The sequence below is a fragment of the Crocuta crocuta genome, unplaced genomic scaffold, assembly GCF_008692635.1.
Source record: "Crocuta crocuta isolate KB4526 unplaced genomic scaffold, BGI_CrCroc_1.0 scaffold217, whole genome shotgun sequence".
In the NCBI taxonomy this organism is placed as follows: domain Eukaryota; kingdom Metazoa; phylum Chordata; class Mammalia; order Carnivora; family Hyaenidae; genus Crocuta; species Crocuta crocuta.
In genome coordinates this window covers 7,443,581-7,459,660 of record NW_027532208.1, presented here as the reverse complement: position 1 = coordinate 7,459,660, position 16,080 = coordinate 7,443,581, and the positions used below count along the sequence as shown (strand labels likewise).

The 16,080-nt window shown below is 36.8% G+C and overlaps 1 protein-coding gene across 1 annotated transcript in view; it reads left to right on the top strand.

Moving 5' to 3' along the window:
- The window catches only part of LOC144242885 (S-adenosyl-L-methionine-dependent tRNA 4-demethylwyosine synthase TYW1), a 199,107-nt gene that overhangs the window by 73,276 nt on the left and 109,751 nt on the right, over positions 1 to 16,080 (top strand). The window contains exon 11 of the mRNA XM_077777913.1: positions 14,996 to 15,105. Coding sequence (XP_077634039.1) covers positions 14,996 to 15,105 — 110 coding nt within the window. The remainder of the gene's footprint in view (positions 1 to 14,995; positions 15,106 to 16,080) is intronic.

The window sequence follows — 16,080 nt, the reverse complement described above, 5'->3', positions numbered from 1 at the left end:
GATCCATTCGTCCGTTGATGGACACTTAGGCTCTTTCCATGTTTTAGCTATTGTGGAGAGTGCTGCTATGAACATTGGGGTACATGTGCTCCTATGCATCAGCATTTCTGTATCCCTTGGGTAAATTCCTAGCAGTGCTATTGCTGGGTCATAGGGGAGTTCTATTGTTAGTTTCCTGAGGAACCTCCACACTGTTTTCCAGAGGGGCTGTACCAGTTTACATTCCCACCAACAGTGTAGGAGGGTGCCCGTTTCTCCACATCCTCGCCGGCATCTAGAGTCCTCTGATTTGCTCATTTTAGCCACTCTGACCGGCGTGAGGTGGTATCTCAGTGTGGTTTTGATTTGTATTTCCCTGATGAGGAGGGATGCTGAGCATCGTTTCATGTGTCTGTTGGCCATCTGGATGTCCTCTTTGGAGAAGTGTCTGTTCATATCTTCTGCCCATTTCTTCACTGAGTTGTTTTGAAAAACACATTTTTAGACCTAGATGTTTCTACTGAAGAATTCTACCAAGTATTTAAGGAAAAAAAAAAAAACCTCCACCACCTTTATACAGTCTCTTTCAAAAAATAAAGAGGTGGGAACATTTACCAACTCATTATTTGAGGGCAGTATTACCCTGATAACAAACCAGAAAAAAATTACAAAAAAGACTATATTTCAAAGTCTCTCAAAAGCATAGATGCAAACTCATCAACAAAATATCAAATGAAATTCAAGAATGTATAAAAAGAATTATGCACAATAGGCAAGTGAGTAGGTTGCCTTTTAGTTTTATTGATTGTTTCCTTTGCTGTGCAGAAGTTTTGTTTTGTTTTTTTTTTGTTTTTTTTTTTTTTGCTGCAGTCCCAGTAGTTTAATTTCGCTTTTTGTTAACCTCGCTTGAGAAGACATATCTAGAAAAAGGTTGTTATGGCCGATGTCAAAGAAATTATTGCCTATGCTTTCTTCTAGGACTTTTTTATGGTTTCAGGTCTCACATTTAGGTCTTTAATTCACTTTGAGTTTCTTTTTTTTTATGGTGTTAGTAAGCAATCCAGATTCGTTCTTTTGCATGTAGCTGTCCAGTTTTCCCAGCATCATTTATTGAAGACACTGTCCTTTCCCCATTGTATAGTCTTTCCTGCCTTTTCATAGATTAACTGACCACTGAAGCCTGGGTTTGTTTCTGGACTCTATCGTGTTCCATTGAGCTATGTGTCTGTTTTTGTGTCTGTGCTGTTTTGATTATTCTGCAGCTTTGTAATATATCTTGAAATCTGGAATTGTGATACCTCTAGCTTTTTTCTTTTCTCTCAAGATTATTTTGGGTATTGGGTCTTTTGTGGTTCCATATAAACTACATTTAAATTTTATAGTTCCATATAAATTTTAGTATTATTTGTTGTAGTTCTGTGAAAAATGCAGCTGGTATTATATTGAATCAGTAGATAGCTTTGGATAGTATGGACATTTTGACAATACTAATTCTTCCAATCTATGAGCATGGGATAGCTTTCCATTTGTTTGTGTCATCTTCAATTTCTTTCCTAAGTGTATTATGGTTTTCAGAGGACAGGTGTTTCACCTCCTTGGTTAAGTTTATTCCTACATATTTTATTCTTTTCGGTACCATTGTAAATGGGATTGTTTTCTTAATTTCTCTTTCTGCTACTTTGTTATTAGTATATAGAAACACAACCAAGTTCTGGGTATTAATTTTGTATCCTGTAACTTGATTAATTTTATTATTCAGTTGTAAATATTTTCTAATTTCTATTATGGTTTCCAAAGATGTGTTTTAAAAAATTACACATAAATTAGATTTGTTAGATTATATTTTTATTTTTAAATTTCAACCAAATTGGAGGTACCAGAGTGGCTCATTTAGTTAAATATCTGACTCTTTCCGCTCAGGTCATGATTTCAAGGATTGTGAGTTCAAGCCCTGCATTGGACTCTGCACTGACAGCATGAAGCCTGCTTGGGATTCTCTCTCCCTCTCTCTGCCCCTCTCCCTACTCACATGTGTGCATGCACACACATGCTCTTTCTCTCTTTCTCAAAGTAAATAAACTTAAAAAGAAATTCAACCAAGCTATAGTACATGTTTTTTAATACAAGTTATTTAAAATTTACTGAGAAGTACCATATGCTAGTAGAAATGGTTAGCGTTTATAAGTTTATCATGTACTCGAGAAGAGGGTACTTTTTTCTTAAGTTTATTCATTTATTTTGAGAGAGAGAGAGAGAGAGATGCCTAACTGACTGAGCCACCGTGGAATTGCTGGAATTTTAGAAGTCTGTTTGGAGTTTAGTTGGTGTTACTTATTGTGATTATTCATATTGATAAATATTGATAAGTTAGTAAATTGACAAAATATTTACTTTCATTTTGTGATTTGTTTTTACCTTGCTTTTCTACATTTTATTCTTTGTCTTTTTGTTTTTAAGACTACTTTAATGCTAAAGTATCAGTTTGGGTGCTTTGTTTTAGGAGGCTTTTTTATTTATCTTGCTGGAAATTCAAGCTGTTGAATTCAAATGTTGTCTTTAAGCCAACTACAGTCCATCATCTGTAGAACTGAATCTTTTAAAGTTGGAAATTTTAAGTGAAAGAAAATGTCTAAATTGCAGAAATCATTTGTACTTGCTACTAATCCATTTTTCTCTTTTGCTAACACCTGTTTGCTTTTCACTGTCTCAATTCTCTGCTCAATGGCTAATGTCTCCATTGTAGCTCATTGTGCTTTTGATAACTAGTGACTTCCTTACTATCAAATCGAATAGAAGTGACTTAATTCTCCTCTAAAATGAACTCCAGGAAAACATGCTAGAACACAAGGACCTCTACTTCTATTGGATTCAGACACACCTGTCTTTTCTAGTGTTTTCTCCCAACTCTTTGACAGTTACTTTTTAATTTCCCCTTTTAGCTCTTTGGCTTATTGTTTGCCTGATGAATTCTTCCTGATTCTGTCTTTGGCTTTCTTTTCTTGTTCTATGTTTTGATGGGAAGAGTAGTAAACCATCTCTGTGGCTTCATTAAATACCTGGAGTTTGACACCTTTATATTCTTTATCTCTAGTCTGTCTTCCTTCTGAGTTTTCATCCTTTGTTTGCAGTTGCCTATTGGATATGTTGTCTCACATGATCCACAGGTACTTTAAGCTCCATTTGTCCACAGTGGAATCTGTTATACTGTTAACCTCTTCTTCCTATTTTGGTAATGGCACCATCAGTTATCCAGTGGCTTAGGCTGCAAAGCTCTTCTTCCTCTAACTCACTATAACCATTTGTATAATTAATTCCATTTTAGATTCTCAGTATTTCACCCTTTAGCAACCAGAATGATTTAATACTTTCCAGTCTATGCCATTTCTTGATTTATCTATCATATTGGTACAAGAGCTATAATTCTTTCTTTTAAAAAAGGTTTTATTATACCATTGGTCATAAAAGTAATCCATGTTTATTATAGAAACTTTTGGAAAATACCAAAAAGTATAAAGAGAAACAACTATCTACAGTTCCAGAATCAAAACAAATCATAGTTAATGCTCTGCTGTATTTTCTTTCATTCTTTTTTTTTCTGAGTCTTCTCACTTTTTTACAAGTGTAGTTGAAGTCATTCTCTTTCTGTTTTACATCCTGTTTTTAGTCTTTAAAATATGACTCTTGTTCTATCACTAAAATCTCATAAGCATAAACTTTTTGTTCTAAAATAATTCTAGGGGTGCTTGGGTGGCTTAGTCTGTTAAACATCTACCTTTGGCTCAGATTCATGAGTTAGAGCCCCACATCGGGCTCTGGGCTGATAGCTCAGAGCCTGGAGCCTGCTTTGGATACTGTGTCTCCCTTTCTCTCTACCTCTTCCCCATTTGTGCTCTGTCTCTCTGTCCCTCAAAAATGAATACACATTAAAAATGCTTTTAAATAATTCTAGGGGCGATGTGCCTAAGTGGCTTAGTTGGTTAAGCATCCAACTTCAGTTCAGGTCATGATCTTGAGGTTAATGGGTTTGAGCCCTGAGTCGGGCTCTGTGCTGAGCTCAGAGCCTGGAGCCTGCTTCTGATTCTGTGTGTCTGTCTCTTTCTGCCCCTCCCTGTTCATGCTCTGTCTCTCAAAAATAAACATTAAAAAAAAATTAAAGTAATTACAGATTTATGTAAAGAAGAGTTACAAAGATAGTAGAGTTTCTGTATATCTTTCACCTAACATTCCTTAATGTTAAGAAAGACTTTACTTATCCCCGGAACAATGATCAAAACCAAGAAATTAATATTGATGCAATGCTATTAATGAAACTGGAAACGATTTGAGTTTCATCAACTTTCCCACTAATGTCCTTTTTCTTTCAGGATTCAGTTTGGGATCCCACATCACATTGAGTTGTCATGTCTCTTTAGTTTTCTCTAGTCTGCCATAGTTCTTCAGTTTTTCCTTGTTTTTCATGACCTCGACACCTTTGAAGAGTTTTGGTCAGATATTTTGTCTGATGTTTTCTCATGGTTAAGGTGAAATTATGGATTTGGGGAGGACTACCATAGAAGGAATGTCACCTTCCCAGCAGGTCCTATTAGGGATATATGATATCAATATGTATCACTTGATTAAGGTAGTATTTGCCAGGCTTTCAAGTGTAAATTTCCACCTTAAAATTTATTTCTTCTTTGTAATTAATAAATATTTTGGGAAGATACTTTGAGCCTATGCAAATACGCTGTGTCTCTAAGCATTTGCCCACTAAATTTTTCATTCGTTTGTGGATTTTTTGCCTGCATCAAATTGTTACTTTGGCGTTCTAATGATTATTTTTTATTTCCTTTTTTTTAACATACAATAATTGGAATTTTTCTATAAGGAAGAATCATTTCTCCTTCATTTAAAAATTTATTATATTTTATTAGTTTGGACCCAAGGATATTTATTCCTTTGGTTATAACCCAATCCTATTATTATTTACTGCTCATATTTTTCTAGCTTTGGTCATTAGGAGTTCTGTTGGGTTGACTTCGTGGCTTTTCTTTGATCTAGAAACACTGTATTGTCTGACTTCAGAGAGGTTTCAGGCTCAATTTATGTTTTCCCTGCCCAGTTTTGGAATCAACCACTTCTCTAAAGAACCTTAGTTCCTCTTATTGAAGAATGATATTTAGAGTCTAAAATTTGGATTCGTGCCACTCTCGTTTTTATTGAAGTGTTAGTGCTTCCAGGCCTTCTCAGCAGATAGAAGTAGAAAACATTTGGGACACCTGGGTGGCTCAGTTGGTTAAGTGTCTGACTTCGGCTCAGGTCATGATCTCACAGATTGTGAGTTTGAGCCTTGCACCAGGCTCTGTGCTGACAGCTTGGAGCCTGGAGCCTGCTTCTGATTCTGTGTCTCCCTCTCTCTCTGCCCCTTCCCCGCTCATACTCTGTCTCTCTCTTCTTCAAAAAGAAATAAACATTAAATTTTTTTTAAAAAAAGTAGACAATATATGTATGTGTATATTAAAATACAGAACAATGAATTTTTAATGATACCTTCAACTCTTGTCAGCATCATTGAGCTCATTCTAGTATTCCTTTATTGCTTATTTGTAACTTTTTTCTTGGGCAGTAAGAAACCTGGCCTGGCTGTTATTGTCTACAACATATTAACTTCAGACGTAGTTATATGAATGTGAAGGACTTTTAGAAATGCAAACTGACACGTTTGTGAGAAATAAATTTGTTTTAGGATGGCTTTTTCTGGCTTTCTTATCAGGATGTTGCTAGTCTCATAGAATGAGATAGGAAGTGTTCCCTCCTCTTTTATTTTTTGGAAAAGTTTGGGATGAATTGGTGTTGATTCTTTGAATGGTTAGAGGAATTTGCCAGTAAAACCTGTTTTGGTGCTTTTCTTTGCAGGGAGGTTTTAATTACTGATTCACTTGTCATAAGTTGGTTTAGATTTTCCATTTCTACATGAGCAGTTTTGGGAACTTACATATTTCTAAGAATGTGTTCATTTTGTCTAGTTTATCTAATTTGTCTTTTCATAATCCTCTTTTATTTCTGTAAGGTTGGTAGTAAGGTGTTAAGTTTCATTTCTGAATTTACTAATTTGAGTCTTCTTTTTTTTCAATCTAGGTTTGTCAGTGTTGTCGATCTTTGCAAGAACCAGCTTTTGGGTTCACTCATTTTTCTCTAATGTTTTTCTTTCTATTCTGGTCTTTCTTATATCCTTCCTTTTGCTGCCTTGAGCTTAGTTTGCTTTTCTTTTTCTAGTATTTTATGGTATACAGTTAAGAAATTGATTTTTTTTTTAATGTTGGTGTTTATAGCTATAAATTTCCCTCTGAGCACTGTTTTAGCTACATTCCATTCATCTCTTAAGTATTTTGTAATTTTCCTGTTTTCTTCTTTGATCCATTGGTTGTTTAAAAGTGTTACATTTAATTTCCACATATTAATATTTCAGTTTTCTTTCTGTTCTTCGTTTCTGATTTTTGTTCCATTGTGGTTGAAGCAAATATTTTGCATGATTTCAGTCTTTTAAAATTTGTTGGCCCTTTTCTTATGGACTAACATATGGTACATCTTAGAAAATGTGCTATGTGCACTTGGGAAAAATGTGTATTCTGATGTTTTTGCTTGTATTGTTTTGTTTATGTCATAGGTATTACTGGTTTATCATATTGCTCAAATGTATTATTTCTTTATTGATCTTCTGCCTGGTTGTTCTGTCCATTATTTAAAATGTGTGTTTGAATTTTATAATTATTAATTTAGAACCATATTTTCTCCTTAGCTTATAAATTTCTGCTTCATATATTTTGGTGTTCTTTTATTACCTATGTATTTGATTTAGTTGTTAACATATTCTTGATGGATTAACCTGTTTATGAATATATAATGTTCTTTGTCTTTTGTAGCCGTTTTTGACTTAAAGTCTATTTTGTGTTATATTAATATAGTTGCTTCAGCTCTCTTTTGGTTACTATTTGCATTAAATGTTTTTTCTTCCTTTCACTTCTATTTGTGCCTTTGGATCTAAAGTGAATCTCTTGTAGGCAGCATATTGTTAGATTTTTAAAAAAAATTTATTTATTGTCTGAGAGAGAGTTGAGGGAGGAAGGGCAGAAAGAGAGAGAGAGAGATCGAGGGAATCCCAGTCAGACCACACTATCAGTGAAGAGCCCACAGCAGGGCTCAAACTCACAAATTGTGAGATCATGACCTGAGCTGAAACCAAGAGTCAGATGCTTAACCGACTCAGCCATTCAGGTGCCCCTAGATTTTTTGTTTTAAGTCCATTTGCCAATCTGGGGTTTTTGTTGTTGTTGTTGTTGTTGTTTGTTTATTTTTTGAGAGAGAGAGAGAGAACAGGGGAGGGACGGAGAGAGAGGGAGACACAAAATCTGAAGCAGGCTCCAGGCTCTGAGCTGGCACAGAGCCTGACACAGAGCTTGAACTCATGAACCTTGAGATCCTGACCTGAAGTCAGATGCTTCACCAACTGAGCCACCCAGGCACTTTAATCCCTGGCTTTTAATTAGAGCATTTAATCCATTCGCTTTTGCTCTTTGTTTTTGTAAGTTTTATATCTTTTTGGTTGCACACTTTATTACTGCCTTTTGTGTTTGATTTTTTGTTGTGTGCAATTTAACTCCATTATGTTTCCCTTTCTGTACATTTTTTAGTTATTTTCTTGGTGGTTATTCCTCTCAGGATTAAAACTAACCTCTTAAACTTACAACATTCTACATTTAATTTTCTTTATTTGTGGCAGTTCTGGAAAGTTGGCAGGAATCCTGCATTAGCAAATACTAAACTGTGACTTTTAGGGGAAATAAAGGATTAGGTTCTTGCACTTCTCTTGGCACAACGTATTTGCCATCTTATCAGCACATAACTTTGTTTTATGTGTGTTTCTGTTTAAAGATGCCTTATTTTATTTATACTGTTGATTCGTTAACATTGAACTTATGGCCAACAGCACTACAATTCACGCCCGAATGAAGCTTACCTAACACACGTATTTTCCCTGCAAGGCACATCACAGTCTTGTACTTAAGAACAGTACGTGGCACTTTAGCACTGTGCTTAGAAACTATTTTAAATCGCAACATCACTAACAAAAAGCACAAAGTGCAAAAAATGGGACATTAAGTTGACTGCCAAAAGAATGCTTGTTTGTAGTATGAGAGCTTAAACTGGAAGGCAGAGAGAGCATTGCCTTGTTTGGCCTCAGTTGGGAATGTGTGTACTGGGTGACTCAGATTTTTTGCTCCTCTCTGAGTGTCATGAATGACCACAAATATGCCTCAAGTATTGATTTTGGGGTTACAGATCCATTTTAGCGAGTATGTAATTTTGCAAATATGGAATCTGCAAATAGTGAGGATTGACTTTATTTTGAATGGTTACCACCTTTGGTTCAACAGTATTCAAAAACTTTGCTCCTGCAGAGCTTCATTCCCTTTCCTTTATGTTGTTGTCACAAATTACAACTTTATGCATTGTGTGCTCATTAACATACATTTGTGATTATTGTTATATACATTTGTCTTTTAAATTGTATAGGAAAAAAAAGAGGGATTAGAATTCAAAACTTGGATTTTTTAAAGCATTTTTAGCATTTAGCACTTTTTTTTAGCATTTTAAATACATCATCCCACTGTGTCCTGACCTCGATTGTTTCTGCTGAGAAATTGACTGTTAATCGTACTGAGAATCCCTTGTATGTGATGAATATCTTCTCTTGCTTCCTTCAAGATTCTTCAATCCTTAGTTTTTCAGCAGTTTGGTTGTAATGTATCTTGGTGTGGATTTCTTTGAATTCTTGAGTTCTTTGAGCTTGTTGGATGTGTATATTCATGTCTTTAATTTGGGAGGTTTTTACATTATTTTTTCACATGTTCTTTCTGCCCCTTTTTCCCTTTCCTCTCCTTCTAGGACTTCCATTAAGCATATGTTGGTTTTTTAAAAGAATTTTTTAAATGTTTATTATTTATTTTTGAAAGACAGAGAGAGAGGGAGAGAGAGGGAGAGAACGAGCAGGGGAGGGGCAGAGAAAGAGGGAGACACAGAATCTGAAACATGCTCCAGGCTCTGAGCTGTCAGTACAGAGCCCAATGCAGGGCTCAAACCCACAAATAATGAGGTCATGACCCAAGCAGAAGTTGGACACCTAACCTACTGAGCCACCCATGTGCCCCATATGTTAGTATTCTTGTCCCACAGGTCTTTTAAGGCGGTGTGCACTTTTCTTCACACTTTTTCTTTTCCAGCTCCTCAGACTGGATAATTGACATATCTTCAAGTTTACTGATTCTTTCTTCTCAAAGCCTACTCAATCTGTGGCACAGCCCTCTGCTGAATTTTTCATTTCAGATGTACATTTCAGTTCTAGAACTTCTTTATAGTTTTTTTTTTTATCTTTTGTATTTCTTAATTTATAGTCGGTATCTGTTGAGACATTTCTCCTGGTTTTCTTCAGCTCTTTGTCTGTGGTTTCATTTAGCTCTTTGAGCGTGTTTAAGACAGCTGACTTAGTCTTTTTCTAGTGAGTGTCACGTTTGTGTTTCTTTAAGGAGAGTTTTTGTTCATTTCTCCGGTGAATGGGCCATATTTTTCTTGTTTCTTCATATGCTTTATAATGTTTTATTGAGAACTGTACATTTTGGATATTATGTGCTAACTCTGAAAATCAGATTCTTCCCATTCTTCAGGTTTTTGTTGTTTGTTCTGGGTTTTAGTTGTTTGTTTGTGTAGTGAGTTTTCTAGACTATTTTTGTACAGACTCTATTCTATATCGTGTATTGGCTGTGAAGGCTTGTTTTAGTGGCCAGGGGATGTGTTAACAGAAATTTCCTTGAGCACATGGAGCCAAAGAACAAAAGGAATATCCTGCCCCCCCTCCCCCCAGTTTTACAGATAGATTCTGTGTTGGGGTATTCCTTCAGAGGTTGGCCAGGCTCCTTATTGACATCTCTGCCTTTGCCTTCACTGCCTGCATGTGCTGAGCCTGAAAATCAGATGTAGGTAGCAGTTTAGTGTCTTCTCAGAGCTTTTCCTCGCATGCATTTTGTCCTGGGCCTGGTTCAGGCTTCTTTTATTCCCTGGTTTGTGTGAGCGCTTCTCATGCTTTGACTCACCCACACCCCGTCTCCCAGCATTTCTTCACAGGCTGTCAGCCACCTGTTGTTTTCTCACTTTGGTACAGTCAGCAGCAGATTGTTTATCTACCGAGATCTGTGCAGAGTTCTTTTTTTTTTTTTAACTTTGATTGCAGGGTTTTTTGAATATAGGTAAATAGTATAATAAGCCTTTGTGTACATTTTATTAACACAAAGCCAGTCGTGTTCCATTTATCTTACTATTTACCCATTTATTCTTACTATTTTGATGCAAATTCCAGTCATCATATTGTTCTGTCTATACATAATTCAGTTGAAGGTTAATATAAAAAATAAGACCTTTTAAGAAAGAATAAACCCATAGTATCATCATCTCATTAAATTCTCATCATCTCCTATTAAAGAGAGTACATGTATTCCCTTGTCTAGTTATGCAGGGATATAGTGGAAAACAACAACAACTGAAAAGTATCTCTTTGGCCATCTTGTTAAATCAGTGATTCTCAGCTGGAGCAAGATTGCTGTTTTTCACTCTGGGGTGAATCCTGGGCCATTTGACAATGTCCTGAAACATTTTGGATTGTTATATTTGAGGGAGGTGCTTCTGGCGTCTTTTGGGCAGAGGTCAGAGATGCACCTAAACATCCTGTATTGCACAGGACAGACCTATACAACAAAGAATTACTGTGTCCAAAATGTCAGTTGTGCTGAGGTTGAGGAGTCCTGTGTGTAGTGGTCCACGGCTACTATTTCAGTCCGGGAGATTGCTGAAACATGGTGGCATTGAAATAAAATGATACATCACGTCTCCTTTGTATTTGATTAAATCAATTACTGTATCCTTCTATCTGTTTATTTTAGAGAGAAAATGCAAGCAGGGGAGAGGGGCAGAGGGAGGGGGAGACAGAATCTTAAGCAGTCTCCATGTTCAACGCAGAGCTCAATGTGGGGCTTGATCCTGGGACCCTGAGATCATGACTTGAGCTGAAATCACGAGTGGGTGCTCAACCACCTGAGCCACCTGGGTGTCTCATTCCATCTGCTTAGTGATAGAGTCTGTGCTTACAAATCTTAACATATAGGATGAACATCTGCAAACCAAAAGCCATATGATTTTGTGGCATGAAATATTTGGATCACCCAATACATAGCTTGTAGAGGAAAGAACCAAGTGTGTTGTGTCTTAGTTTCATGGCTGCACATTTTACAGTCTCTTCTAATCTCTCCCTAATATTCTTGACATAAGTAGTTGTGTGTGTGCGTGTGTGTGTGCGTGTGTGCGTGTGTGTGTGTGTGTGTCGTTGTTTTTGAAGGTCAGGATTCAAGGAAGGATTTAGTCGGTAATACCCCTTACCTGTATGACCTGGTTATAGCCAGTAATGCAGTTCTTTAGTTTCTGAGGCAATACTTTTACCCAGTTTTTTAAAAAGCAAACAATATACGTACCAAATTCATTAGTGAGATTTTAGAAAGATAAAAGTACGTGGAGAGGTCTCTCGTACTGTGGCTTCTGATAGAGAAGTGCTAATACACTACCTTTTAAGATTAGAATTCACCATCTGTTTCAGTTATAAATAATTTAATACAGATGTTAGAAAAGGCCTACAAAAATTGATTTAAATGCTTAGGTGAGCATTTTGTTTACTTTTGTTTCATTTTACAGGTTCTTAAAAATGGTCTCTGAGCCTCAGTTTTCTACCTATAAAATAAAAGCAGTAATACGTTCCTTACGAGGTTGCTGTGAGGCATATGAAAGTACTTTAAACTACAACATGATGTGCAGATGTGAGTTTTCCTAAATGAATTTTTCTAACTTCATTTGGATAATATGGGTAGCAGATGGCTTGAGATAGATAAAATATTATTCTGCTCATTTTCAGAAAGAGTTGTTGAGTGTTATGGGTATAGATAGCCCACATTTACCGTTGTTTGTCTCCTGTTTCTGTCTATGTAAGTGAAAATTTTTACTTTGAAATGTCAAGAGTTATATCTGTCTTGGGGTACCTGGGTAGCTCAGTTGGTTGAGCATCTGACATTGCTCAGGTCATGATCCTTGTGTTCGTGGGTTTGAGTCCCATGTCGGGCTCTGTACTGACAGTCCAGAGCCTGAAGCCTGTTTGGATTCCATGTCTCCCTCTCTCTCCGCTCCTCCCCTGCTTGGGCTCTGTCTCTGTTTATCTCTCAAAAAATAAAAAAAAATGTTAAAAAATTTTTTTTTAAAAGGTTATATCTGTCTTGAACAAATAACCTGATTATAAAAACAAGCAAAGGATCTGAACAGGCTTGTTAAAAGAGGATATACAAATGTCCAATAAACACATGAAAAGGTAATAATATTCCCAAATTGGAAATAAATGAAATGGTCATCAGCTGATGAATGGGTAAACAAAATATTCACCCGATGGAATATTATTAGGAAATAAAAAAGGAATGAAATAGTGATACATAGAACAAATTGATGAACCTTGAAAACATGACACTGTTTCTCATTTACAAAGTGAAAGAAGTGAATTACAAAAATACATATATGGTATAATCATATCATTTATTTCTATGAAATGTTCAGGATAGAGAAAGCTGTAGAGACAGAAAGTCGATCAGTGGTTGCTTAGGGCTTGGGAGGTTGTGTGGATTGAATAGTGGTAGCGAAGCAGAGCAGGATTTCTTCTGGAGGACGACGAAAATGTTCCAACATAGCTTTGTGGTGATGGGCACACAATTCTGTGAATATACGTACTGAATGCCTTCGGATTGTTCACCCTAAGTGGAATTTCATGGTGTGTGAATTATATTTGAATAAACCTGTTAAAAAAGTTTTGCTTGAATGGTAAACACGAGTTTTAAAAATATATTTTAAATGTATTTTGAAAGGTCACGTTTGCCTACAGTGAAAATTCAAAATATATAAAAGCTTAGAGTGTGAAAATCATCCTTGTTTCATCTTTGTCTTCCAGTCACTTAGGTTTTCAGAGCTATTCTGCACCGTGCTAATAGATGTGTGTGTGTGTGTGTGTGTGTGTGTGTAAATACACACACACAAGTGGCAGGCTGCTTTACAGTGTTCTGCATCTTGTTTTTTTTTTTTTTTTAGCCCCTACTTAATAGAGATCTTTTCATATCACAGCGTGTATAGATTTAGAACCAAATTTTAATCCGTTACATTAAACTATTGTTTGGAAAGCAAGAGAGAAATATGTTCAAAGGGCCTTTGTCTTTAAAGTAATTACTAAGGTGTGTCTCTTCCACAAAATTTCCTCATTCCCCACATTTAGTGGGATTGTAATTTAATTTTGCTCCAAAGTAATGGTAATGTTTTTATTATTGTTGTTGTTATGACTGTGGTAAGAATACCTAACATGAGATCTGCTCCCTTGACAGAATTTTAAGTGTACAATACAGCATTGTTCAGCATAATGAGAGGCACTCTAGAACTTAATAATCTTACTTAACTGAAGCTTTATATTTGTTAAATAGCAATTTCCAGTCCCCCCCCACCCTTTAGCCCCTGACACCACTGCCTCTGTGTATTTGACTATTTTATATGCCCCGTATAAGTGGTATTATGCAGTATTTGTCCTTCTGTAGCCAGCTTATTTCATTTTAGCAGGATGTCCCCTGGGTTAGTCTGCGTTGTCACATATGGCAGCATTTTCTTCTTTTTTATGGCTGAATAATATTCCGTTGTATGTAGACGCCATATTTTCTTTATTCACACATCTGGCTATTAATGCTGCAGTAAACATGGAAGTGGGTATATTCCTTCGAGATGGTTTTTCATTCTTTTGGAAAAATACACAGAAGTAGGATTCCTATATCAAATGGTAGTTCTCTTTTTAATTCTTTTTATAACTTCCATACTGCTTTCCATAGTGGGTATACCATTTTGCATTTCTAATAGTGCCTGGGGTTCTGATTTCTCCATATGCTTGCCAACATATGTTATTTTATTTTACTTTATTTTATTATACTTTATTATTTTGTCTGATAGTGGACATAGTCATGGTTATGAGGTGATACCTTACTGAGACTGTGATTTGCCATTTTCCTGATGGTTAGTACTGTGGAGGAATTTTATATAGCTGTTGGTCATTTGTATGTCTTCTTTGGAGAAATGTCAAGTCCTCTGCCCATTTAGAAATTAAGCTCCAAATGTAACGGAGGACCATGGGGGGTTGGGCTTGAGTTGAGATTTACTGTTTCTCTGCTGACCTGCATCGTACGGCTGGCCTAAAGTTCCCCTTGGGGGGTCCTTGTGTGTAGCATGGGGGCTGGTTTGACAGGTTTTTTCTTTTTCGTTTTTAATGTTTATTTTTTTGGGGGGGAAGAGAGAGAGGAGAGAGAACATGTGGGGGAGGGGCAGAGAGAGGGAGACAGAAAACCTGAAGCAGGCTCCATGCTGTCAGTGCAGAGCCCAATGTGGGGCTTGAAACTATGAACCGCAAGATCATAGCCTGAGCCGAAGTCGGATGTTCAATGGACTAGGCCACCCAGGCGCTCTGACAGGTTTTTCTTAATATCTGATCCATCCTAGGCAGTAGGTGCTCCTACTGTGCTGCCTCTCAGGGAGGGTCAGTCAGTTACTGTGATTTTGCAACTCTTCCAGAAATATTCTATCAGTCATTAATAGATGCCTATTAGCCTGATGGTGGGTGGCTGGGAGAAAAGGTTGCACCTTTCATACTGTTCTGATTAAACTCCTGGTCTTACCCAGGCACTTCTCTGCCATCTAACCCTCTCTGCTAGATACCATGACTTAACAAATAAGCTGGAAAACACTGCTATAAATAGCTGAGCTCCTAGGGGGAAACCAACTCTGATTTTGTGATTTTATGGACTGTGGCATAGCAGATGACTCGCTGAGATGTTTTTACACAGAATTCTCTAGAACTTTTGCCTCTCGTTCTCAGGCACCACACCAATCCAGTGGGCACTGAATGGCGGTGGAAGATGGACCAGCCTGAAATGATCTTAAAGGAAGCCATTGAAAACCATCAGAGCATGATTAAGCAGTTTAAAGGTATTTATCTACCTTCTACAAAGGAATGCTAATTAGTGCGAATTAAATGGGCAGCAGAATTGCCTCTTTCGCAGGATTTTGTCCCCACTAGCCACTTTTCTTACAGGGAAGTGAAAACTTTGTAGGGATATTATATACATTTTGGCTTTTTTAGTTTCTACTGACAACTCTCATATCCCATATAATGGAAGAACTAAGCAAACATAATTCAGAGCTTAGAAATTGCGAACATGATGCCCTAGGCCTTATGTTTTGCCTGGGAGTGTATTATCATCCATCCTAAACACTTGATATTATTCTGTCTCAGTAAGCACAAAGCAGCCTCATTAGGCTTTTTTATTCATTTATTCATTAATGGACTGAAAAGTTTAGGTCATTGGAAAAATCTTAAATAATATCAGTTACATAGTATTAGTTACATAAACGCCTTGTAAAAAAGGAAGGATGCTGTTAATAAAAATGCCCTACACGAGATCCATAGTGATGTAAAAATTCTGCCACCCAGTTTCCGAATTTCCTGATTAGTTCTGTTTCATACTTAAAGGTAAATGACTTTACTGGAGGTTACTGGTTCTCAGGCTTTAGTGTAATTCAGAATCATCTAGAAGGCTTGTTAAGACACAGATTCCTGGTTTCCTTTTCCAGAGATTGTTCAGTAGGGCTGAGGTGGGGCCCAGGCATGTGCATTTCTGCGGCCTTCCAGGTGGTGTCGCTGTTGTTGAGCTGGGGACCACACCTCGAGGCCCAGGGCTGTAGATAGACATGGTGGACTTACAAAGTGTTGGTCTGGTAAAATGATAGCTGCATATACTGAACTGAAATTTGTTAGGTTCCGTGTTTAATCTGTGTGTGTGTCTCCACCTACCACTTGTAAGTCCTCCTGTCCTGCATCTTCCTTTTCTTTGCTGTGCAACAATAAAAAATGAATTTTAACCGAGGTTGTGTTGATAAAGGCACCCTTGTGATGCTAACTTC